The sequence below is a fragment of the Dendrobates tinctorius genome, unplaced genomic scaffold (assembly GCF_039654945.1).
Source record: "Dendrobates tinctorius isolate UK_male_01 unplaced genomic scaffold, ASM3965494v1 ptg000231l, whole genome shotgun sequence".
In the NCBI taxonomy this organism is placed as follows: Eukaryota; Metazoa; Chordata; class Amphibia; order Anura; family Dendrobatidae; genus Dendrobates; species Dendrobates tinctorius.
The window spans coordinates 21880024-21906777 of NW_027361898.1; the positions used below are offsets into that span (position 1 = coordinate 21880024).

Here is a 26754-nt window from a genome sequence, read left to right on the forward strand (position 1 = left end):
AAGCTATAGCACTTACCGAATAAGCTGCAGAGGGAACCTGGCTTCCTGGATTGCACTGGCTGATCAGCGCCATAGCTGCATGTGTTGTGGCTGTGTCAGTCACAGCATATGCATGTAGAGCACACCAAACAGGCGAACAAATTCACTCAACATCTGCAAGGAGTTTGTATGTTCTACCCGTTTTACGTGGATTTCCTCCGGGTACTCCAGTTTCTTCCCACATTCCAAAGACATCGATGACAATGAGTTCAAACTGTAAAGCGCTGCGGAATATATTAATACTATATCAAATTAAATAATTATCACTAGATGGTGGCCCGATTCTAACGCATTGGGTATTCTAGAATATATATGCAGTTTATTTTTGAAGATTTAATAATAATGCAATAATGCACCCCCCAATCCTGGTATGCATGGTCCTCTTACCCCCCTTTTCGGGGTATGCATGGTCCCCTCACCCCCCCAATCCTGGTATGCATGGTCCTCTCACCCCCCAATCCTGGTATGCATGGTCCCCTCACCCCCCTTTCTTGGTATGCATGGTCCCCTCACCCCCCTTTGCTGGTATGCATGATCCTCACCCCCCAATCCTGGTATGCATGGTATCCTCTCCCCCAATCCTGGTATGCATGGTATCCTCCTCCCCCCAATCCTGGTATGCATGGTATCCTCCCCCCAATCCTGGTATGCATGGTATCCTCACCCCCCTTTCCTGGTATGCATGGTCCCCTCACCCCCCTATCCTGGTATGCATGGTCCTCTCATCCCCCTTTCCTGATATGCATGGTCCCCTCACCCCCCAATCCTGGTATGCATGGTCCTTTTACCCTCCTTTTGGGATATGCATGGTCCCCTCACCCCCCAGTTCTGGTATGCTTCGTCCTCTCACCCCCCCAATCCTGGTATGCATTGTCCCCTCACCCCATCCTATGCTGGTGTGCATGGTCCCCTCACCCCTCTTTCTTGGTATGCATGGTCCTCTCACCCCCCAATCCTGGTATGTATGTTCACCGTCACCCCCTTTCCTGGTATGTATGGTCCCCTCACCCCCCAATCCTGGTATGCATGGTCCCCTCACCCCCCAATCCTGGTATGCTTGGTCCCCTCACCCCCCTATCCTGGTATGCTTGGTCCCCTCACCCCCCTATCCTGGTATGCTTGGTCCCCTCACCCCCCTATCCTGGTATGCTTGGTCCCCTCACCCCCCTATCCAGGTATGCTTGGTCCCCTCACCCCCCTATCCAGGTATGCTTGGTCCCCTCACCCCCCTATCCAGGTATGCTTGGTCCCCTCACCCCCCTATCCTGGTATGCATGGTCCCCTCAACCCCCTTTGCTGGTATGCATGATCCTCACACCCCAATCCTGGTATGTCCCCCTCACCCCCCTATCCTGGTATGCATGGTATCCTCACCCCCTATCCTGGTATGCATGGTCCCCTCACCCCCCTATCCTGGTATGCATGGTCCCCTCACCCCCCTTTGCTGGTATGCATGGTCCTCTCGCACCCCAATCCTGGTATGTATGCTCACCGTCTCTCCCCTTTCCTGCTATGTATGGTCCCCTCACCCCCAAATCCTGGTATGCATGGTATCCTCACCCCCTTTCCTGGTATGCATGGTCCCCTCACCCCCCCTATCCTGGTATGCATGGTCCTCTCGCCCCCCTTTCCTGATATGCATGGTCCTCTCGCCTCCCAATCCTGGTATGCATGGCCCTCTTACCCTCCTTTTGGGGTATGCAGGTCCCCTCACCCCCCAGTCCTAGTATGCATGGTCCTCTCACCCCCCCAATCCTTATATGCATGGTCCCCTTCCCCCCCTATCCTGGTATGCATGATCCCCTCACTCCCCTCTCTTGGTATGCATGGTCCTCTCACACCCCAATCCTGGTATGTATGCTCACCGTCACCCCCCTTTCCTGGTATGTATGGTCCCCTCACCCCCCTACCCTGGTATGCATGGTCCTCTCGCACCCCAATCCTGGCATGTATGCTCACCGTCACTCCCCTTTCCTGGTATGTATGGTCCCCTCACCCCCCAATCCTGGTATGCATGGTATCCTCCCCCCCCCCCCCCCCAATCCTGGTATGCATGGTCCCCTCGCCCCCAATCCTGGTATGCATGGTCCTCTTACCCCCCAATCCTGGTATGCATGGTCCCCTCACTCCCCTTTCCTGGTATGCATGGTCCCCCTCACCCCCCTTTCCATGTAGCCACGACCAATCAGCGTCACGGCCATGTAGCCGCGACCAATCACTGCCGCGGCCCTGTGCAAAAATATTAAAAAATTAAAAAAAAAAGTTATTCTCACCTTCCGACGGCCTCTTGTCTTCTTTCCACGCGCCCGGCCTTACGTTCCCAGTAATGCATTGCGGCTTAGACCGCTGATGACTTGGGTCTTCTTTCTCGCTCTCGCGAGAGTGACGTCATCAGCACCAGGCCGCAACCAATCAGTGACAGGCGCAGCTGTTTGTAATGGTAAGCTGCGCCTGCCGCTGATTGGTGGCGGCCGCGACCAATCAGCGGCAGGTGCAGTCCGTCTTTTTGCATTTCTCCCGTGCCTATGCTTTATTAACATGAAATAAAGTGAATCATTTCAAGAGAACGGTGAGTGCCATCCTGCTGTCTTTTTCTACTATGATATTTCATGTTTTTTCTTCACATGGATAGAGCACCCGTTCAGCAAGGGTTACATGTGTCACACTGATAGCGGTGATATGTGACTTTGCGGGTATTTCTTTCTCAGGGACAGTGCCGGATGTTTCTTTTTTCTTTGACAGTACCTAAGATAAAACTTACACACCTCTCCATTCTTTGTAGGCGGGAAAACTTGCAATATATAGTTAATTTTTTTTTTTAATATCTATCAAAATGGATTATATACATTTTTAATCACCAGTGGTCCAAAATGCATTAGATCAGGGGTCCCCAACCGCCGGTCCGCGGCCCAGCACCGGGCCGTTGCAGTGCCCTTGCCGGTCCGCGGACACAAGGGGAGCCGGGGGGCGGTGCAGCAGCTGATACTCACCCTGCATCCCGCGGCGGCTTCATCCCGCGGCGGCTTCATCCAGCGCTGAGCGGTCACGTGCTACCGCTCATTTAAGGTCATGAATATGGACGCCACTCATCTCCCATAGGCGTGGCGTCCATATTCATAGACCTTAATGAGCGGTATCACGTGACCGCTCCGCACAGGAAGAAGCTGAAGCGCCGCAAGATGCAGGGACGTGCAGCGACGGGAAGGAAGTTCAGCGACGTGAGGGTAAGTATGATGGGGAGGATGGGGGAGCCGAGCGGAGCCATAAGGGAGGGAGAATGGGAGCGGAGCCATATATACAGGGGAGGGAGAATGGGAGCGGAGCCATATATACAGGGGAGGGAGAGTGGGAGCGGAGCCATATATACAGGGGAGGGAGAGTGGGAGCGGAGCCATATACACAGGGGAGGGAGGGTGGAAGCCGAGCCATATATACAAGGGAGGGAGAGTGGGAGCAGAGCCATATATACAGGGGAGGGAGAGTGAGAGCGGAGCCATATATACAAGGGAGGGAGAGTGGGAGCAGAGCCATATATACAGGGGAGAGAGAGTGGGAGCGGAGCCATATATACAGGGGAGGGAGGGTGGAAGCCGAGCCATATATACAAGGGAGGGAGAGTGGGAGCAGAGCCATATATACAGGGGAGGGAGAGTGGGAGCGGAGCCATATATACAAGGGAGGGAGAGTGGGAGCAGAGCCATATATACAGGGGAGAGAGAGTGGGAGCGGAGCCATATATACAGGGGAGGGAGGGTGGAAGCCGAGCCATATATACAAGGGAGGGAGAGTGGGAGCAGAGCCATATATACAAGGGAGGGAGAGTGGGAGCGGAGCCATATATACAAGGGAGGGAGAGTGGGAGCGGAGCCATATATACAAGGGAGGGAGAGTGGGAGCGGAGCCATATATACAAGGGAGGGAGAGTGGGAGCGGAGCCATATATACAAGGGAGGGAGAGTGGGAGCGGAGCCATATATACAAGGGAGGGAGAGTGGGAGCGGAGCCATATATACAAGGGAGGGAGAGTGGGAGCGGAGCCATATATACAAGGGAGGGAGAGTGGGAGCGGAGCCATATATACAAGGGAGGGAGAGTGGGAGCGGAGCCATATATACAAGGGAGGGAGAGTGGGAGCGGAGCCATATATACAAGGGAGGGAGAGTGGGAGCGGAGCCATATATACAAGGGAGGGAGAGTGGGAGCGGAGCCATATATACAAGGGAGGGAGAGTGGGAGCGGAGCCATATATACAAGGGAGGGAGAGTGGGAGCGGAGCCATATATACAAGGGAGGGAGAGTGGGAGCCGAGCCATATATACAAGGGAGGGAGAGTGGAAGCCGAGCCATATATACAAGGGAGGGAGAGTGGAAGCCGAGCCATATATACAGGGGAGGGAGAGTGGGAGCGGAGCCATATATACAAGGGAGGGAGAGTGGGAGCGGAGCCATGCATACAGGATGGGACAAGGGAGCCATGTATACAGGATAGAAGAGTGGGAGCAGAGCCATGCATACAGGATGGGAGGATGGGAGCGGAGCCATGTATACAGGATGGGAGAGTGGGAGCAGAGCCATGTATACAGGATGGGACAGGGGAGCCATGCATACAACAGGGGGAGCCACACAGAGCTGGACGGGGGGGACCACACATACATTTTCTGATGATTAGAAAATAATCAGCATGTACAGTACTCCAGTACAATTGTTCTTAAGTGCTCAATGCTCCATTTCCTTGTAGGTTCCAATCATCATTAGCAGTGACGGTCATCAGTAGAAGTAGCCCAGTGCTCCCACTGAAACAGAGAAACAAGCCAGGTGCTCACACTCATTCAAAACCTATGGTGAGTTGAGTCACATTAAAAATGTTATAATTAAATGATAAATATGCACTGCTAAACTACAACCGCGTCCATAGCCCCGCCCCCTTATGACCAAAGCCCCGCCCCTGTCACACCTCCATCCCCGCCCTGCCGGGCCATGGAAGAATGGTCTTGGTTCAAGCCGGTCCCTGGTGCAAAAAAGGTTGGGGACCACTGCATTAGATGATGTACTACTGTCTTTGTCTGTAATGTGTATATGGATATCCAATAAATCCTAATCAAGATTTTACGACTATTGGTGCAGAATAGATTCTCTCTATTGAGTATGGCTGCTCCAAGGCACAAGTGAGTCAATTAAACTGGTAAAAGATAAATGGCCTGAAGGTTATTCTGTAATGTGACCTTTTGGCTGAAAACTTTGCTTATGTTCATACATTGCATTTTTTTTCTGCAGCCCAAATCCGCTCTTTTTTTGCAGTGAAAACGCTGTGTTCCAAACTCCTGTTTTTCAGTGTGTTTGTGGCGTTGTCATGTTTCTTTTGAGCGCAAACTACATGTGTGCTTTGTTTACGAAAGTTATTTTATACACCTAAAATACTTTAAAAGCACAGCAAGAAACACCATTGAGTTTTATGCAACCTTTTTTTTTACTTTTTGCCTTCTGTGGTTGAAGAAGAGAAAGAGGGAAAAAAAAAAAAAAAAGCTTAATGAATTGACAAATTGCAAATTTCAAAAACGTTGCAGTTCTACAATTTAATAAAGAAAAAAAACGTTCATGAGGCTTGTGAAATCACATTGCTTTTGCTTGATCTGGAGAAAGCAGCATTTAATTTGTTGAATTAACTCTGCATGTGAACATAGCTTTACATTGAATCTGAGATTCAGTCAGTGTGTTGTGGTGACTATTTTCTTAGATTTCCTATAATATTGTGTGTTGGACTGAGGACGCGTGTTTTGTGTGTGATGGGAGTAATTGTTCTGTTTTGGAAGAATTTCTATATGAAGGTAAAATTCTGCATTCACTTCACAAACGCCAAACCCATTTTTTGCACCTAGAAAAGTTAATCAAATTGACTATAAAATCCTGTTGCAATTGTTTCTAACCCTAAATCCAAATGTGATTACGAAATGGCGGTGATGTCGCATTAGTAAATAGTACGATTTTCATTCTTCGTTGCCAAGAGTTTCTTAACCTTTAATATTAAAACCTAAAAGTTAAAATAGAATCTTTTAAAGATAATCTGTCTTAAGTCTTCCTCATTTTCTGCCTTATCCTTTCAAGGTGAACGCTAATATGCCCTATACAAAAAAGGTTATCACAAACTGCTTATCTACTTGGGGAGCACAATCTAGATTTTGTGGATAACCTATGCATGCATACTTAGGACTTGTTCATGCTGCAGTCTTCCATTGTATCTGTGTTTTTGAAGTGTTAATGTATTTAGTTATTTAGTGTGTTAGAATTGTATCTTGTATCTGCTGTTTTTGTTCTGTGCATAGAATACTATTGTTTTCTGCTTCACATGTTTGTTTTTGGCAGCCCATCCTCTTGTGTGACCAATGATTTTATTTAGACAGGCTTAAGAATTATTTTACCTTACCAACAAGCATTATGATAATTTATTGGGGGATTGGCAGCCTGTTCTCACTGGCTGATACTCGGGAAACAAGTGTTTCCTGATAATCAGGATGAAATCCATAAGGCGTCAAAAGTGACTGACAGCCTCAAGGTAGTGAATGGCTTTATTGGAGTTTCCATAGGAATCCTGTTTTTCCAGGTTTCTGATGGAAACCATGATGCAGTGTCCTACATTACTCAACCTAGACCACAATCTCTCTAAAAAATTTCCAACCTACTACTTGTAGTAACTACTGGAGACCATCTCCACCTGACCATCACAGCAGAGCAATGGCATAAAGCCTTTTATTCTGTCTCGCAAAATGTCTTCGATAGTTTTCTCCAGTAACCCAATTATCAACTATGGACTTTTTGGCTACAGATATCATTCCCTCCTCTATCTTGATGTTTTTGAGGACAGCTGGGGTTCTTGAAGGGGGATATGCTGCACTTGTGGTGGAACTTCCCCATTCACACAATCCTTTTTGGATCTATTCTTAAAAGGAATGTTAGTGAAAGCCTAGTGTCCTAACCCTGGTGGCATTACTCTATTTCACATGGATCCATTACATCTACAGTATATAAAAATATATTTTCCATCACTTTCCTGCAGCAGCAAGAGTTGTTATCCCCAGGAACTGGAAATCTAGCAGACCTCCATCTTGCCATAAATAGGTCCGAGAGGTCAGTGCTATGATTGTGAATGGAGAAATCGGTAGCTGAAGACCAAAATTGCTCCAATAAATTTAGTAGCTGGGTAGTTTATGAACCAAATTTAAAAAGTTCATTTTTTTTCTGGGTATCCTTGATTAACCTGCTCGCTTTTTCTTCCATTTCTCCCCTAAACTAATGTTACGGTATGTGCAAAGGTCATTATTTACATACCGGTGCAGCGGCCAAGTTTTCCCAGATGAAGGCACTTCAAGAAACTGCCCGCAGTCAATCTATTCTCCTGAGGTGGTTTCGCCATCTTTCTTGCAGCAGCTCTGCTGCCAATAGCTTTCACTCTATGCTGATAAGTAAAGAGCACGGATGGTATGCCAGCGGGAGCCACCCGAATAATGAGCATATCACTTCTTTTAACTGTTTCAAGATTTCTGAACCCTTAAACTGTTAAAGTGACCTGGGATGGAACAGGTTCACAGCAGTGTTTTAACATTGCTGGACACTGTGTTCATTTTATGGGGCGCTTTTGCTGTGCTGCTTCAGGCAGATTCTGGGCAGGATCTACCTGAAATACACCATGTGCTCGTATTTTGAAACCTGGGATAGCAGTTGTTGCAATGTGTCTCTACTTTCTTAGTATTCTACAGTAATTTTTTGAGACTCATCTTAAAATCAGAAAAATTGCAAATTTTTCCCTTTTTTTTTTTTTGTATCCACCATAGACTGCATGGCCGTCACCGCTTTGGATAACCTTAATTACCTGTTTAGCATTGCTCAGATTGGTATACTGTTTTCCAAATAGCAGAAAACTTATTATTTTGCAACCCTAAATAGAAGGAGTGATAACGTTAATTGACAACTTATTTCAACTTTCTGCCTAAACTTAGGTGTGACTCTAAAAATGGCCTGATTGTGTTCCATGACATACTCCTATACATTCCTCTATTACTGGCACTATTTGGAAGCCCTTTCCTGCTGAGAAGAGCGATTATTAGAGGTATGAAGACTGTTTACGTACAATGTAGATGTGTTCGCCCCGGGTCTGTAAGCCTGTTTTGATTTGTTTTCCAGATAAAAAAAAAAATTTAAGAATTGACAGGTAATATTGTGTGCATATTTAAAATAATAGACCATCAAGATTTTTTCTACAGTTCAAAATATTGGTATGAAGACATTATCTGAATTTACCACGACTTGTAAATTTCTGACAATTTCAGTAATTTTGTGTTGCCAAAGTTCTTCCAACTTAAAGAAAAATCCTAGACTAATTACATTTTTTTTTTTCTTTTTAAACAATGGAAAATAAGTCCCTTATTTTTACAGGCTGAGAAGAAAATGTTGGACTTGTCAAAACCCTTAGGATTTCAGTATTTCTGCTCTTAATATAACATTTTAGGATCAGGGCTGCTGGCAGTTGGTGTAATCCAGGGGATGGTTCTCAGATTGGAAACTGAACTATGCATTTGGGGGCTTGGTGGGATCTAAAATGGGCACTTCTTTTTCACAGTATCTTAAAACTGGGTATCTTCAGTTTCTGTGATTAATTATTAAAAAAAACACAATCAAAAAGAATAAACCATACTATGTGTTTCATTATCAGTCCTCTCCATGAGGTTGACACTCATATTATGGTTTTCCTCTCTAATTGTTGTGTTTCTTAGGGTACTGTCACACTTAGCGATGTACCAGCGATCCCGACCAGCGATATGACGCGGTCAGGATCGCTGGTACATCGCTAAGTGGTCACTAGTGAGCTGCCACACAGGCAGATCTCACCAGCGACATCGCTGGGGACGGGGGTCGCTACTTACCTGTCACACTAGGCGATCCTGCGTCCTCCCGCCCGGCTCCACGCTCGTCGCTCGTCATCGCCGCAGGAAGCTGACGACGAGAAACAGTCCTGGACGTTCTCGCGCGATCAGCGATAACCAGCGGGGGAGCCGGTCGTAGGTAAGTATCAGACACAGCGATATCGCTAGCAATATCGCTATAACATCACAAGTTATAACGATATTGCTAGCGATATCTCTTAGTGTGACAGGCCCTTTACACTGGGTTGTAAGAGAGTAGAAAAGCAGTAATACCTGTGGTGTGGTGTTTTTTTTTTTTGTTTTTGTTTTGTTTTTTGTTACCAGAAAAAATCTAGATGCGATTGCAATTGTGTAGCACATTCATTTCAGTAGAGACTGCGCTCCAAAACAAGACACACAATCTCAAGGCAAGCATGGTGCTGTTGAAGTAGGGCTTGTTTATATGAATAGTTAAAAGATCAGGAAACAGATTTGTCAGTCAGGGATCATTTAGTATCCTGGTTACACAGGCTGGCCTGGCTTCAGATGTACGGTGTGTTGTTGGCGACGCCATGGCCGGACTGGCCATCTGGCCACTCTGGCAAATGCCAGAAGGGCCTGTCTGGTCATGGGCCAACTTGTCTGCTACTTTGTTAGCAGAATCGGTGTTCTCAAGACACCCATACTGTTAAGAGTTGTGATGAAGCGCAAAGTTGCTGACTTCATCACTTACCCCAGCAGGCCACGGGTATTAAATATTGGTCTTGTAGTAAATCTTCCTTTCTTACCTCCATGATAATAGTAATATATCTCATCTGGTGCTTGGGGACGGCATGGGCCTGTGTGATTTCAAATGCCAGGGCTGAAATTCAGTCCCCGTCTGTACCTGGGCAGCGTGGATTCTGTTTATACAATTTATCTTTTTTTGTAAAGCATTAAAGATCATTTCACCCAACGAACAAGTTTGGGTAATTGGTAGCCTGCTAGACTTCATGATTATCATGGAATGAGCATTCCTAGAAACACTCATTGCAGTGTAAGGGTGTGTGCCCACGCTGCGGATTCTGCAACGGATCCGCAGCGGATTTGGCCCTGCGAAACCGCAGCAGAATCAGCTGCGTTGTACAGTACCATTAAAATTAATGGAAAATGGAAACCGCAGTGCAGATGCTGCGGAATTTTCCGCGCAGATTTGCTGCTGTTTCAAATCCGCAGAAAGAATTGACATGTGAATTCTTTCTGCGGATTCCACTGCGGTTTACCATCTGCTCCATTGTAGAGATGATAAACCGCAGGGCAAACCCGCAGGCTAATCCGCAGATAAACCGTAGGTCTTCTGACTTGCGGTTTACCTGCGGATTTTACTAAATCCATGCGGAAAAATCTGCAGACCATTCCGCAGCGTGTGCACACACCCTAAAGCTGCCTGGCTTTTCTAATCTCCTACAACTTTCTTTAAACTGTCGCTTGGCTTGTGAACTGGAATAGTTCTAAAAAGTGTAAATAAATAAACAAATTTAAAAAAAAACAAAAACAAAAAAAAAACTTTGTCTACGTTTATCTGTTAGTACCTGCTGTCCTTAAGATGAAATTTGGGGCCTACACTTGCTGTGAGCGAGATAAGAAACACGCCTTAAGCAGAAGACTGTTCCAGATCAATGGTACTTTTATAGTCTGGTAAGTGTTTTAGTCCTGAATATATTGTAAAAATGGCTTTTTATTTAAAAAAATAAAAATAAAACCACAATCCTCTTACTGTTCTTATTGTCATTCTTTTGCCTACTGCAGCTGGCTGGGGAACGTACTTTGTGACTTTATGCTGTTTCTTGTTGAAGTATCCGAAACGTCAGAGCCTCCTCGACAGTTACACTTGGCCGCAGTCACGACTTTTGTCATAATGGTAACAAACATTTCTACATGCCACATGCACTTGTTCACAAAGTACTTCATTATAATCTCAGATAAAGGGCTGTGGGAATCAAAGGTTTCATTTTGGCATGATTTAGGGAGATAAGAATAGCTGTTGATGCCAATGGCTAAGGGGCCCCATACATGATGGATAGCTGCTCATCGAAACCTCGTTCAGTCAACTGTTGTCTCTCCCGACTCCCACATAGAAAGGAATGTTCGCCCAAACGTTTTTGTGTTCTCTACAAGAAAGCCGATGCCAGACTCCTTTTGGCATAGACTTATCTTGCAGGGGACAAAATACACATTAGGCTGTTGTCCAAGCATGCGGATATTGGTGGCTTTGGATGGTGTTAAGGCAATCAATCACTTTATACCAATGTCTGCTGAATTCTACACTAATGTATGTTGGGAGTGCTGACCGACTGATTTTCGGGGGAGATGTCCTATTTTGGCCTGCCAATTGCATTGTCCTCCCTGCGTAAGCTGCCGCCCGCTTTCTCTGAGCACACAGGAGCGCATGGCCGAACAAGCTCTTCTGTGTAAGGGAGAGACTGCTGAGATGGCTATCGGCCTACCGATCATAAGAAGCATTGTTTGAGCGAAAGCCATCTAATATGTATGGCAGGCTGTAGTCTAATATGCTTATGGAAAAAAATAGCTGAAAAGGAATAAAAATCAATAAAAACATCACTGAAAGAGGTGGGGGGAAAGCAGTCATATTTGCTATACCATGTCCATACACAAATGCACAAACGGAATGGAGCGGGTCACCCATGATTACATTTTGAAATGTTAGATGGTTACTAAGTGGTTGTTTTCAGTATTTTGCACCTGTGCTGCCCCCGCCTTTATCAAGGGGGACCTGCTGAATCCCGTTTGTGCATTTGTGTCTGGACATGGTATTGCCAGTGGGGCTGCTTTTTTCTCTTTCAGTGATGTTTTTAATATGCTTCAGAGATCTGTGCGTGTAAATGCAGTTTAAGGATGTTTGATCTGATGTTTATGTCCAGCTTTAGGTGTTTTGTATTACATCACCTCTTGTTCTTATTATTCATATTTGTAAATGGATCTTCCTTGTTTGCTTTGATAGTAAATTTACTGTCCTGCTTATGCGAGAACATGACTATTTACCATTCCTCCAATCAGCTGGTGTTCTTTTATCAGACTTGTAAAGAAGTGATAGGAGAGTTGTAAACTCAGCAGCAATTATCTCAGCTGGTTAAGTAGACAATAACACTTGAGGTCAGACATTGTGTTAATTGTAAATTAATTTTTAAGACAGGTCTGTCCATGTGGATGGAAGGCAAAACAAAAGGATCGTTGTACGTGGACAGATGAATTGCCTGCGATCACAAACTTTTAATTGTTTGATAACTGTGAAAATTTACAATATTAAAATGTTTGTGTTCAGCAGATCACTGCATTGTGTAAAAGGCCCCTTTTTAGATTTGCTAAAATATTGCAGTCACATCACTGGGACAGGTGATGTGTGTGTATATACTAGGATTCTATAGATTTCAGAATTCTTTTTTTTTCTATCCTAAAAATATACAATGTCTGTGCATCATAATCACCAAAACACTAATCTACAAGGCCTCATGCTGTAATAACATAAAAAATATGTTTTGTTTTTGTTTTTCACACTAGCGTTTGGCAGAGGCCACTGCCGCACCTCCTCCGGTCAGCTCCTCCTACGTCTGCATGCAGCTCACGTACCTATCTTTAACAATGGGTACACAGGCCGTGCGGATGTATGCAGATGTGTCCGCATGCGTCGTTTTGACGATGCAGCGACCCACGTCGAACGCAACGTGTTGAATAGTCAAATTTTGTTTTTCCTAATGAGTCTTTTAGGATTTGGTTTTTTGATCGCTGGTGTCCCGCTAGCCAGCACGCATCGCTGTGTTTGACTCCGAGCGACCTTGTTGGCGACACAGAACTCATGGATGCAGGCGGCAGTCGTCAGAATAGCTGCTGTGTGACAAGATACCAACGACCGCCGAGGTCGATATACAGATCGCCAGATCGTTGCTGCGTCGTTGAGTAGATCTGTCTGTTTGACAGCTCACTAGCGACCATTTAGCGGTGCACCAGCGATCCTTACCAGGTCAAGATCGTTGTCGGGATCGCTGGTGCGTCGCTTAGTGTAACGATACCCTAAGACTCTGCTTATAGCTAGATCTTACAGGCCACCATACCCTGGGATCATCAGATAACCTCAGAGTACCATGGCAATGATCTGCACCCACAATAACATTCACAGGGGGTGTATCCTCCCTGTAGGCAATCTTTTAATGTGTGTGTGGGTGTGGTGAGACGATGAGCTCTTCTAAATTTCCTTCCCGCTATATTGACTGCCATGAGTTGAAAGGTATTCTCACACTCAGCTCTTTGTAGTGAGATCAGACAGTCATTACATGGCTTATACAAGCGAAAACCTTCTCTAAGCTATTATTCTTTAACCTGCATATTGCTACCGGCTAATGATTAGTGAGCCTCATGCAGGGGAAGAAGTACACACCCCCAGAGAAGACGCGCTGCTAACGCCCTCTTTGATTTAACATAAATTATAACCTAAACTTTTCAAGCGAATATCTCCACAACGGAGAGGAGAAAATAAAATTAACTACGTTTTACTCAGCTCTGCAGCCACTTTTCCATTATTAAAAACACATGTACAATTAACAAGGTTGGGTGCACTAACTGTGCCAAATACCATATTGTATATAAAGGTCAGGTGCCGCAGCAGTGGAAGTTAGCAATCAGGACAAGGAAGAAAAAGCACTACTGCAAAAGAGCGCACACTGAACCAATATAGTGAAACTAGAAAATATTTATTGATACAAAAGAGTTACACATTAAAATCATGATAAAAACATGACAGGCATCCCACAAGTACATAGCAATTGAATATGACACATGAAAAACATATATAATATAATACAATTGCCTATACATAGTCTGACCCAGCTGTAGCAATGTATCAGTAAACCTCCCTATTACTAGGCTCATGAGGACCATAAGGCCCTAACACTGCACAATAACTTAATGGAATCAATTCATTCCATATAGCCATCCATGCTACCTGGTTTGAGTACACGGGCCATGATAAGCCACAAGGACAGGATCACCAAAATGAATAATGCACCCTATAATAATGGGCAATACCAAGGTATACAAAAAACAGACAACGTCCACATCAAAACAGGAGGTTGAAAACTGTAATAAGGAGCAAACAGGTGGGTGCCCAGCCCAGGACCATTACCCCACGCGTATCGCCACAACCCGTATGGCTTCGTCAGGGGAAGTGTTTTTATCATGATTTTAATGTGTAACTCTTTTGTATCAATAAATATTTTCTAGTTTCACTATATTGGTTCAGTGTGCGCTCTTTTGCAGTGGTGCTTTTTCTTCCTTATTAAAAACACATGTGACATGCACAAATGTGATCAAGTCGGTAAGACAATGTTCACACCACCCATTGACTGACTGAAACACAAACAAAGCACAGAATGAAGAATGTGCAAAAATACCTTGCAGTAAGACATGTAATAGTAGTCAGCAAGTGCTGGTAAAAGATAACAAATACAGGGTAATTAGTCGATACATTTTTTTTTGCAAAAAAACATATGCCAAGCTGCTCCACCACGTCAAGGTAACCCCTATTGAAGCAGTCCCTAGCTAATATATTAAAACCTGAACATGTGAACAGTGTCTAAATGAGTAGGAATAAGAAACTTTTCCATTATGTGGTCAGTTTAAAATTTTCAAACTGGTAAAAGCGCCTCTTTAAGGGGTAAATGGACTTTCTAATATTAGGAAAATTTCTGAAATGCACAATACAGCACACAAGATGGTCTACTGTATCATATTGTAAACTCTTATACTAGATTTACATTACATTCGGCATTGCATTTGGTGGGAAATTTTGCAATTACCTGCCGATTGTATGCCGCAAATGTAAGTGACTGCATACATCTGCTATTGACTTATAGCCTGTCTTGAACCTAAGCTTACCTGCCATATTTGCAGATTATATTGCGTGGTCTTGCTCTTTCTTTATGGATTTATGTCTTTCATACTACTGCACTGTTATGTGATGTGTTGGTGGTTTAAAGATTAAAAAAAAACAAACAATGGTGATCTTTGTTTTTCAGGGTATTTTGAATCCCATGTTTTGTTGCGTACATTCCCTGGCTTTTTTTGGCTGGAGGAGTTCTGGTGCTTGTGTTACTCGGAGCAGTGCAGCTGAAGAAGCACCTTCTGGAAATAGGCTAGATAGGGAGGATTCAGGACTAGCAGAAGAGGAAAATCTTTTATTGAGGCCACAGACAGCACAAGCCACAGGAAAACTGTCCTTCCCAAACCTTTTACAACTGATGGACTCTGGTTCCTCTGTGGGTAAGCATAATATTGGGGCCTAGGCATCTTCCTTTGTAGTAATGAACATTGAATTAGTGTTCTAAATTTGCAAACATGGAAGTATACTGGTTTCCTTTCTGTCAGAGGTATTGTTTAAAAGTCCATGCTTCAGGTACGACTTAAGGCCCCTTTACATTTAGCGATGCACCAGCGATCCTGACCACGATACGACCCGGTCAGGATCGCTGGTGCATCGCTAAATGGTCGCTAGTGAGCTGCCACACAGGCAGATCTCACAGCGATGCAGCAGCGATACAGCGGTCGTTACTTACCTTTCAGACGCAGCGATCCTGACGTCCTCCCGTCCGCGTCCACGCGTCGCTCGTCGGCGCCAGCAGGAAGCCCAGCCGGAAGCGCCCGACGAGAAATTGAGCTGCGCGATCAGCGATGGACAGCGGGGGAGCCGGTCGGAGGTAAGTATCACACATAGCGATATCGCTGCTGCATCACCAAATCGGTGATGCTTTAGCAATGTTGTTAGCGATATCGCTATGTGCAAAACCCCCTTTAAGACCCCGTCTCACATAGCGAGATCGCTAATGCGTCACCGATTTTGTGACACAACAGCGATCTCGCTACATGTGACACACACAGCAGCAACTGGCCCTCGTGCTGGATATCGCTGATCGTGCAGGAATGTCCTGGGCCATTTTTAGTCGTCGGCGTCCCGCTGGCCAGCATGCATCGCTGTGTTTGATCGCTAGATCATTGCTGCATCGCTGAAGAGATCTGCCTGTTTGGCAACTAACTAGCGATCATTTAGCGACGCACCAGCGATCCCTACCAGGTCGTATCGTTGTCTGGATCGCTGGTGCATCGCTAAATGTAACGGGACCTTAAGAAAAGGGCCTCCATTTATGAGCTGAGGTTCTCATTGGAGCTACATGTGATGAAGGATCTGTATCCATTTGATTCTTGTATGTCTTGCTGTGCTAAATTAACAGACCATAGGTTGTTCCCCACTTGGGATCTGCTTAGCCCACTATTTTCTTGCCTCTTGTAGTTTTAGAGTACAGCATTGTTTTGCTTGTATAAATAAATTGAGAAGTGGATGCTGACATTCTCTTTATCTCCAAAATGTCTCATATAAAGCGTACATTGCTGCAATTGTGCAGCCAGTATCTCATTCATTCTACCCCTGGTTTTTGTACATGATTCTCCCGGTGGGTTACCTTTTTAAATATTAAAGTACAGCTCTTAAACCCTATCAAAGCACATTTACCCACTAATGGCAATGGCTTGTTTTGGCAGGATAATGCTTCCCGAAACACCAAGGATTGTTCAGAAATGATATGAGACACATTACAGAGTTCAAAATGTTGACTTTCCACTGATGCTTAATTGAATTAAGATCTGAGACATGTGCTAGTTGACAAAAACAAGTGGCCTCCCTGAATCTATTCCCAGTCTTCCACAAACGTTTTTTTTTTATCCTCTCAATGATTATATGTATGTACTGTATATATAATATAGTATATGTCTATAAATGTGTGTATTCTTTCTGCTTTTCTCCAGAATTGAATTGTTCTGCCTTGGAAATAAATGCAGTACGTCTCCTAGGGATGCGACAGTAACTAGCCCCTTCGGGATGGTTCCAAACATTTACACCGGACTCCAAATGCATATTTAGCTTTATCTAGAAAAATTGTAGCTGCCTGCTTTTCAGAATGATCTCTGTGAAAAAGTAGCTTTTTATTTTCTACATTGTACAAGGTTGGTTACGATCAATATCATTAGGATGAGGTTCTGATGCACGACCCAGGCTCTGTCAGTCAATACGCATAAATAGACAACAAAAAATTGTACTATGTTTAGAAAGACTCTGGACTTGGACTGGCCAATTATTACACTGCAGACCACATTTATAAAAAATGTGTAGCTATGAAAAAGACTTTGCTCATAGCAGCCAATCAATTTCTCCATTCTGGCTACCTTTTTGTCTAGGCAGTTATGTAGAAGACCCATAAATGCGATCAGTTTTAGGTACTTCATCCTTTTTGCAATTGAATATCTTATTCATGGTATGTGTTAGAAAAAAAAAAATAATAATAATCTGGGACTTTAACCCTGATGGTCAGACCTTAATGCTCCAATTTGTTGCATTTATTGGCGAATTTCCTGAGACCATGATGTAGATATTAAATTGGCGTTATTAATAAAATGTGAAAATCATGAGGTTATGGAAAGCAAAAAACTGAATCGCATATCAATCTACACATTCACAGCCTTTGTTAAATTAGTGTTTGGGCCATGGGGGGTGGAGGATGCAATTTTCATCTGCTGGCTAAATACATATGAATTATAAATGTGTGTATAATTTTATGTATTGTCATTGCCGCATGTTTCACCATTTGCAATGAGAGACTGAACACGTCTTACCAGACGGGAGACGTACTGTGAATGTAGAACAAGAATGGAACTGGCATAATAAATTTACAGCATCAAACAGTGTGGCCATTCTTCTTACTCTATGAGTAAAACAAGATCTGCTACCAGATAGAGACATAAAGAACAGTCTGAGGACTGGTGCACGAGTTATGCCTTATGCGCCTTTGTTGGCGTTTCGATGCCAGTATCATGCACGGTTCCTAGGCCCCTGCATCAGACTGGGTATCAGTTTTGCCTGATCCGTTTTTGCCAGTTTAGATAAAGTCACCTTTGATTGTATTAGATATCATCGTCCAACAAAACACAGCAGATCTAGTCAGTCATTACTCTGGCCAAATCTCCTTATTTATATGGCACCATGACGTGCTGATACTGCGTTCTCACAAATCCCTCTGTTAACCTTGATTTGATCAAAGGTTGAATGTGGTCATAAAAGGAAAAAAAGACAAACTTCCTATTCTAAAGTTGGACTCCACATTTTACTTTTGGGTGCCCTGTTAAGAAAAACTGGATTGAACTTTTAAACATAAAGAACTGAAAAACAAAATGTGGTTGCTTTATCTTTAGAGAAATAAAAAATGCAAACCACCTCTGCAATATCATTAATATGTAAAGGCCCCATATAAATAGGATATTACATGCTACGTAAAGGTCGCTTAGCCAACATCTCTCTCCATTCCCCCATTCACTCAGCTTGGCCGCTATGTTCTCTGAGAGCAGCTCTAAAGGTTCATTTGCACAGGCCGACCTGGGGCACTAGCCACCCACTGATCCACTTCTTAATTGGCTGTCATTAGTCTATTTACGCAGACCAACCCAGCTTCAGGCGCTCAGTGAGCGATCTATTATGTATCGTTCTGCTCGCATAGACTGCCATTGGTCTTGGCGGCATGAGTCTTGTTTACACAGGACAATGTGCTGTCAAGAATGATCTTTTGTGCAGTAGAAAAATAATTTCACCTACAAAGAAGCATTTTCCTAGTCCAGTGATGGCGAACCTTTCTGAGACAGAGTGCCCGAACTGCAACCTAAAACCCAGCTATTTATGATTAAGTGCCAAATGCCCCATCATGATCCTCTTCATGCAGAAATATGCCCCACCATGATCTCCGTCATGTAGAAATTGCCCATTTCTCCACCTCCATCATTTCCTCCTCCCCATCACACCATCATTGCCCTCTCCCCATCACTTCCATCATTATCTCTCTCCCCATCACTTCCATCATTATCTCTCTCCCCATCACTCCCATCATTATCCCTCTCCCCATCGCTCCCATCATTCCTCTCTCCCCATCGCTCCCATCATTATCCCTCTCCCCATCGCTCCCATCATTCTTCTCTCCCCATCGCTCCCATCATTGGCCCTCTCCCCATCACACAAACACCAGTGGCGCCACACACACATACACGCCTCTCCGCGCGCCGGCAGCTTCCTTCCTCTCACTTCCTCTCACACATTGAGCAGCGTGGCCTCGGCTGGATGACATCATCATTCAGCTCTGCGACCGCGCCGCTCAATAAGTGAGAGGAAGGAAGCTGCAGCTCCAGAGCAGTGAGGCGAGGCCACGTGCCAGCTGAGAGGGCTCTGTGTGCCGTAGGTTCGCCAGCACTGTCCTAGTGTGATCGTCAGCTTGTTTGTACTGCTGTTATCACTCTTGTATCTGTCTGCTATCAATGGTATGTCCAGTGGCTGCAATACCTTCAGCACCCATCTTTCCTGAACCCCCAATCACTCTTGTATCTGTCTGCTATCAATGGTCTCTGTCCTTTTTGGATTTTTTTATTCTCTATTCCTTTCTGACTTCTAATTAATCCCCTCCTGTGTGTGCAAGCAGTGTCCCTGCTGCTCCTCCCTCCTGACCACACATGGGCCTGTTTGATGTGCATTTGAGCTGTTATAAATTCTTAGAGATTGGTCTGCCTAGACCCTGGTCTGCCATTACAAGGATGTCATTATAAGGATAATAATTGAAATATGCCAGAAGGTACACCAAAACTCTGTTTAAATACACCAAATTTCTTTCTATCAGCTCCACACTTTCTCTTACTATGCTGAAATATGCTCTAATGGTTTTGCCTCCATTACTCCTGACACTCCTTCGCTATCCACAGACCCAGCAACCTCTAACCAAGTTATAATCTCTCCTTCCCTCTTGCCCCCTCATCTGACCTCTTCCGCTGATCTACTCCTCAACTTCAGATCTCTCCTAACAACACACAAAACACATCTCCCACTCTCCTCCTCCCACCTGCTCTGCCTCTCTCTGCTTCTCCTCACTGCTGGCGACATATCTTCCAACCCTGGACCCCCACAGCTCATACCTCCCATTATTACCCCCTTCTATCACTCCCAATCCCAAAAAAACACCCGAAATCTTTCCAACCTCAAATCCCTGCCTTTGACACCCACCACCCTGCTCCCTCTCTCTGTATCACTCTGGAATGCCCGCTCCATCTGCAATAAACTCCATGTGATTCGCGACCTCCTTTACCTCTCGCAATTTTTCGTTCCTTGGCCTCACTGAAACATGGCTGACACCCTCCGATACTGCTTCCCCTGCTGTGCTATGCTATGGCGGCCTCCACTTCACCCACATGACTCGCCCTGGCAACAGACAGGGTGGAGGAGTGGGTCTTCTCCTTTCTTCCAACTGCACCTTCAACCCAATCCCACCTGCTCCCTCCCTCCCTTGTCCTCCCCTCTTTTGAAGTCCACTCTGTCCGCATCTACTCTCCCTCCAACCTCCAAGTAGCTGTGATATACCAACCTCCAGGCCCCACCACTGCCTTTGACCAATTCACCTGGCTCCTTCACTTTCTCTCTGCTGACATTCCCACCATCATCATGGGTGACTTCAACATCCCCATTGACACCCACCAGTCAGCAGCTTCCAAACTCCTGTCCCTTACTTCTTCCTTTGGACTTACTCAGTGGGCCTCCTCAGCCACCCACACAGATTGACACACATTAGACCTGGTCTTCACCCGCCTCTGCTCTCTTTCTAACTTCACAACCTCCCCTCTCCCTCTATCTGACCACCATCTACTCACTTTCTCATCCCTGTCCTCCTCACCTGTCACCCATGTCCAGCAACACACGCACCCCCACAGAAACCTTGCACATCTAGACACTCACTCACTGTCTGACTTTATCCTACCACTGTCCTCCATATCCTCACTTCACGGCACAGACACTGCCACTAGTTTCTATAATGCCACTATTGCATCAGCCATCGACTCGGTCGCCCCTGTCATGCATAACAGAGTGCAAAGAATCAATAGACAACCCTGGCACAATAACACCACTAAAAAGCTTCGGTAAGCCTCCAGAATTGCTGAACTGCACTGGAAGAAAACGCATTCCCAAGACGACTTCACTGCACTCAAAAAAGCAACACTTGCATTCAAATCAGCTCTCACCTCTGCTAAACAGGCCTACTTTACATCCCTTGTATCCTCCTTATTCGACAACCCTAAACAGTTGTTCAATACTTTTAACTCCCTCCTCCGCCCACCACTGCCTCCTCCAACTTCCCTAATCTCTGCTGAGGACTTCGCCATGCACTTCAAAAACAAGATAGACCAAACACGGCAAGTCTTTATTATTCAACCACCACAACCCCTTTGCATACCAGACCAATGCCCAAACCCCATAACCTCCTTATCTAACATCACTGAAGCTCCCCTTCTCTCGAAATCACACCTCACCACTTGTGCACTTGACCCCATCCCATCCCACCTCCTCCCCAACCTCGCCACCACCCTTCTGCTTTCAAACATGCTACAATCACGCCTATCCTCAAAAAGCCAACCCTCGACCCAACCGCTATGTCCAGCTACCACCCAATATCGCTGCTCCCGTTCGCTTCCAAACTCCTGGAGCAGCACGCCCACGCTGAACTTTCCTCCCATCTCTCATCTAGCCTGCTCTTTGACAATCTACAATCTGGTTTCTGCCCCCATCACTCCACTGAGACAACCCTGACGGAAATTACTAATGACCTACTTACAGCCAAAGCGAACGGACAATACTCTATAATCCTCCTTCTAGACCTGTCCTCTGCCTTCGACACAGTTGACCACTGCCTCCTACTACAGATCCTCTCTTCCTTTGGCATCAAAGACCTTGCCCTATCCTGGATCTCCTCATACCTCTCCAACCGCACATTCAGCATCTCCCACTCCCTCACTACTTCCTCATCCCACCCTCTCTCTGTTGGAGTCCCCCAAGGCTCTGTTCTAGGACCCCTACTCTTCTCAATCTATACACTTGGCCTGGGGCAACTCATAAAGTCCCACGGATTCCAGTACCACCTTTATGCCGATGATACCAAGATCTACCTCTCTAGCCCAGACGTCACCGCTCTTCTCTCCAAAATCCCAGAGTGTCTATCAGTCATAGCCTCCTTCTCCTCCTGCTTAATCAAACTGAATGTGGACAAATCTGAACTGATCATCTTTTCCCCATCTCACAGATCTTCCTTATCTGACCTATCTATAACAATTGAGGACATCACGCTTTCCCCCGTACCAGAGGCCCACTGCCTTGGAGTAAGCTTGACTCTGCCCTGTCCTTCAAACCGCACATCCAAGCTCTCTCCACCTCCTGCCGCCTCTAGCTGAAAAATATTTCCAGAATCTGTCCCTTCATCAACCCTCACTCTACTAAAAAGCTTGTGCATGCCCTCATCATCTCCTGTCTCGACTACTGCAACATCCTTTTCTGTGGCCTCCCTCCTAACACCCTCGCACCACTCCAGTCCATCCTTAACTCTGCTGCCCGACTAATTCATCTCTCTGCTCGCTACTCCTCCGCTTCTCCCCTCTGCAAATCTCTTCACTGGCTCCCACTCCCTCAGCGTATCCAATTCAAATTACTAATACTGACCTACAAGGCCATCTATATCCTGTCTCCTCCATATATCTCTGAATTAATCTCCCGATATCTAACCTCACATAATCTCCGATCCTCCCAAGACCTCCTCTCCTCCACACTTATTCGCTCCTCACCCAACCGCCTCCAAAACTTCTCCCGAATAGCCCCCATCCTCTGGAATTCTTTGCACCAACATGTCCGGCTATCAACCACACTCGGATCCTTCAGACGGAACCTGAAAACCCATCTCTCAGGAAAGCCTACAGCCTGCAATGATCTCCACTGCCCCCTCACCACTACTGGAGCCACTGCCTCACCATCACTGGAGCTGCTGCAACCCCCCAACCTACTGTCTCCTTCCCCACCACCCTGTAGAATGTAAGCCCGAAAGGGCAGGGTCCTCTCTCCCCTCTATATCAGTCTGTGATTGTTAGTTTGTTTACTGTAAGTGATATTTGTAATTTGTATGTAACCCCTTCTCATGTACAGCACCATGGAATCATAGTAACATAGTTTTGAAGGCTGAAGGAAGACCTTATGTCCATCTAGTTCAGCCTATTTTTAGTGCAGCTGTTCTGCATTGTTGATCCTGGGGAAGGCAAAAAACCCACAGAGTAGAAGCCAATTTTCTCCATAGGGAAAAAAATTCCTTCCCCCTAAGCTGGGTCAACCATCTACCTAGAATATTCTGTTATTCGTAACCTTCTATACTGTTACTCACAAGAAAAGCATCCATTCCTTTCTTAAATTCACTCAGTGAGTTGGCCATCACCACTTCCTCAGGAAGAGAATTCCAGAGCCTCACTGCTCTTACCGTGAAGAACCCTCTTCTATGCTGGTGCAGAAATTGTCTTTCCTCCAAACAAAGAGAATGCCCCTTGTTCTTGTCACAGTCCTTGGTACAAACAGTTCATTGGAGAGATCTCTGTATTGCCCTCTGATATACTTATACATATATATTAAGTCTCCCCTAAGTCTTCTCTTTTCTAGAGTAAATAGACCTAATTTTGATAACCTTTCTGGGTATTGTAGTGAACCAACTCCATTTATCATTTTAGTAGCCCGCCTTTGAACCCTCTCAAGTTCAGTAATGTCTTTCTTGAGCACCGGCGTCCAAAATTGCACACCATACTCCAAGTGTGGTCTGACGAGTGATTTGTACAGAGGGAGAATTATGTTTTCATCTCGTGTCCCCAGACCTCTTCTAATGCATCTCATGACCCTATTTGTTTTCATGGCAGCTGCCTGACACTGGGCACTCCAATTTAGCTTGTTATTGACTAAGATGCCTAAGTCTTTTTCCATGTCTGATTTCCCCAGCAGTTTCCCATTTAGTAAGTAATTATAGCATCTGTTTCTCCTTCCCATGTGCATAACCTTACACTTATGTGTTAAACCTCATTTGCCATTTTTTATCCCAATTCTCCAATTTACTCCAAATCTGTCTGTAGTTGCAAATTGTCCTCCTTTGTGTTAACTACCTTATATAGTTTTGTATCATCTGCAAATACTGATATTTTACTGTGTAAGCCATCCACTAGATCATTAATAAATATAGTAACTAGATATGTATTTCCTGAAGGAAGTACAGATAGTGCTTTGAAATGGAGCCCGGGCTGCCCCTTTAAGAGAGACTTGCCTGCTGCCCCTGCAAGACTTTCAACTCAGGATCCGTTTTAACTGTGGGTGCCTCTCAGGGGCCACTTTGGCCTTTGGGGCCCCTCGGGGTCTGATTTGGTGGGTGGGGCCCCTCAGGATCCGATTCAGTGGCCTGGACTCCTCAGGGCTTGAATTGGTGGACGGGATCCCTCAGGGTCCGATCTTGTGGCCGGAGCCCCTCAGGGTCTTATTTTTTGTGTGAGGCCCCTCGGGGTCCGATTTGGTGGGCGGGGCCCCTTAGGGTCCGATTTGGTGGGCAGGGCCCCTCGGGGTCTGATTTGGTGAGTGGGGCCCCTCAGAGTCTGATTTGGTGAGTGGGGCACCTCAGGGCCATTTGGTAGGTGGGGCCCCTCAGGGTCCGACTTGCAGGGCGGGGCCCCTCAGTATCCGATTTGGTGAGCGGGGCCCCTCAGGGTCCGATTTGGTGAGCAGGGCCCCTCAGGGTCCGATTTGGTGGGCGGGGCCCCTCAGGGTCCGATTTTGTGGCCGGGGCCCCTCCGGGTCCGATTTTGTGGGTGGGTCCCCTCAGGGTCCGATTTTGTGGGCGGGGCCCCTCAGGGTCTGATTTTGTGGCCGGGGTCCCTCCGGGTCCGATTTTGTGGCCGGGGCCTCTCAGGGTCCGATTTTGTGGCCGGGGCCCCTCAGGGTCCGATTTTGTGGGCGGGGCCCCTCAGGGTCTGATTTTGTGGGCGGGGCCCCTCAGGGTCTGATTTTGTGGCCGGGGCTCCTCAGGGTCCGATTTTGTGGGTGGGGCCCCTTAGGGTCTGATTTTGTGGGCGCAGCCCTTCTGGGTTCAATTTGGTGGGCGGGGCCACTCTGGGTCCGATTTGGTGGACGGGGCCACTCTGGGTCCAATTTGGAGGCCAGGGTGGCTCAGCCTCCTTTTTGTAGGCCAGGGTCGATCAGCCTCCGATTTGGAGCCTGGGGTCACTCAGCTTTCGATTTGGTGTGCAGGCCCTTTAAGACTCAGTTTGGTACGCCGGCCCTTTAAGAATCACTTAGGCGCGTCGGCCCTTTAAGAGCTAGTTTGGCTCACTGGGCTTCTAAATCCACTTTGGCGCACATTCTCTCTCAGGGGCATGCGTCATGTGATGAAGCTAGATTTGCATTTGTGCTGTGGGTTTCGCTTTAAGAGCTGATATTATGTGCCAGAAACTGTGTCCTGGGAGCGTCTTGTGACGTTCGTAGGCGTTGGCATAGTAACTAGGTGTGCCTGCGCTTATCAATGAGCTTTACTGCCATTTGAATCGCCTCAGGGCATGTTTTACCTTCCCATTGAAAAGCATTGAGACAGTGCATTCCAATGATGGGGAAAAAAAATTTTCAAACGCAAATTGCGCAAAAACTACAAATCCGATTGACACGAAGAATACTCAGCACACCTCTCGTGGACGCTGGCTTCGAAACAACACCTCAACGGAGTCTGTGCGTGTAGCGGTTTGGGCCGCATTAATTGCGGAAATCAACTGAATAATAATAAGAAAAAGAATAAGTTAGCGGCGTTCGGATAACAATATAATGTTTTTTTCAAACCACTATAAATAGTAGGGGCCCAATACAGAACCCTGTGGTACCCCACTAGAAACCCTGGCCCAATCTGAGTATGCACCATTAATAACCACTCTTTGTTTTCTATCACTAAGCCAGCTACCTACCCATCTACACACATTTTCCCCTAGCCCAAACTTTCTCCTCTTACTTACCAATCTTTTATGTGGGACAGTGTCAAATGCTTTAGCGAAGTCGAGATAAATGACATCCAATGATTCTCCTTGGTCCATTTGAGAGCTTACATCCTCCATAGAAGCTGATCAGGTTAGTTTGACAGGAGCAATCCTTCATAAATCCATGTTGATATGGAGTTAAAAATTTATTAACATTGAGATATTCCATAATGGTATCCCTTAGAAACCCTTCAAAAATTTTACCCACAACAGATGTTAAGCTTACCGGCCTATAGTTTCCAGGTTCCCTTTTACACCCCTTTTTGAATATTGGTACCACACTTGCTTGCCGCCAATCAAAAGGATCAGACCCTGTTTCTATAGAGTCTTTAAATATAAGGAATAGAGGCCTGTCTATCCCATTACTTAACTCCCTTAATACCGGAGGGTGAATGCCATCAGGGCCTGGTGATTTGTCAATTTTAATCTTACTAAGGCGGTTCTGCACTTCTTCCTAGGTTAGGCAGGTAATACTTAATGGGGAGTTTACATTATCACTCTGCATTTCCCCTGGCAAATCCTTTTCCTGTGTGAACACTGTTGAGAATAAAGTGTTTAAAACATTTGCTTTTCCCACATCGCTCTCTATGATTTCACCCTCATTGTTCTTTAAAGGGCCGACACCATCAATTTTAATCATTTTACTGTTTACATAATTAAAGAATAGTTTGGGGTTTGTTTTACTTTCCTTAGCAATGAGTCTCTCAGTTTCCACTTTTGCTAAATGTATTTGTTTTTTACACATTTTATTTTTCTCTTGTTATTTATTGCCCTTTTTACATCCTTATTTAGCCACATTGGTGTTCTCCTGTTCCTAGCCCTTTTATTTCTGTACTGTATG

At 45.6% G+C, this 26754-nt stretch overlaps 1 protein-coding gene across 6 annotated transcripts in view; it reads left to right on the top strand.

Moving 5' to 3' along the window:
• LOC141059940 (G-protein coupled receptor 143-like) overlaps window positions 1–26754 on the top strand; it is a 106214-nt gene that overhangs the window by 71164 nt on the left and 8296 nt on the right. For 4 of the 6 annotated variants that reach the window (XM_073556163.1, XM_073556167.1, XM_073556166.1 and 1 more), the window contains exons 5-9: window positions 8031–8140; window positions 10502–10610; window positions 10722–10833; window positions 15002–15245; window positions 16782–17712. In XM_073556163.1, the coding sequence (XP_073412264.1) occupies window positions 8031–8140; window positions 10502–10610; window positions 10722–10833; window positions 15002–15245; window positions 16782–16840 (634 nt within the window). In that variant the 3' untranslated portion in view covers window positions 16841–17712. Of the gene's footprint in view, window positions 1–8030; window positions 8141–10501; window positions 10611–10721; window positions 10834–15001; window positions 15246–16517; window positions 17713–26754 lie in introns of those variants that run through there. The other 2 variants (XM_073556165.1, XM_073556164.1) reach the window with 2 other exon arrangements.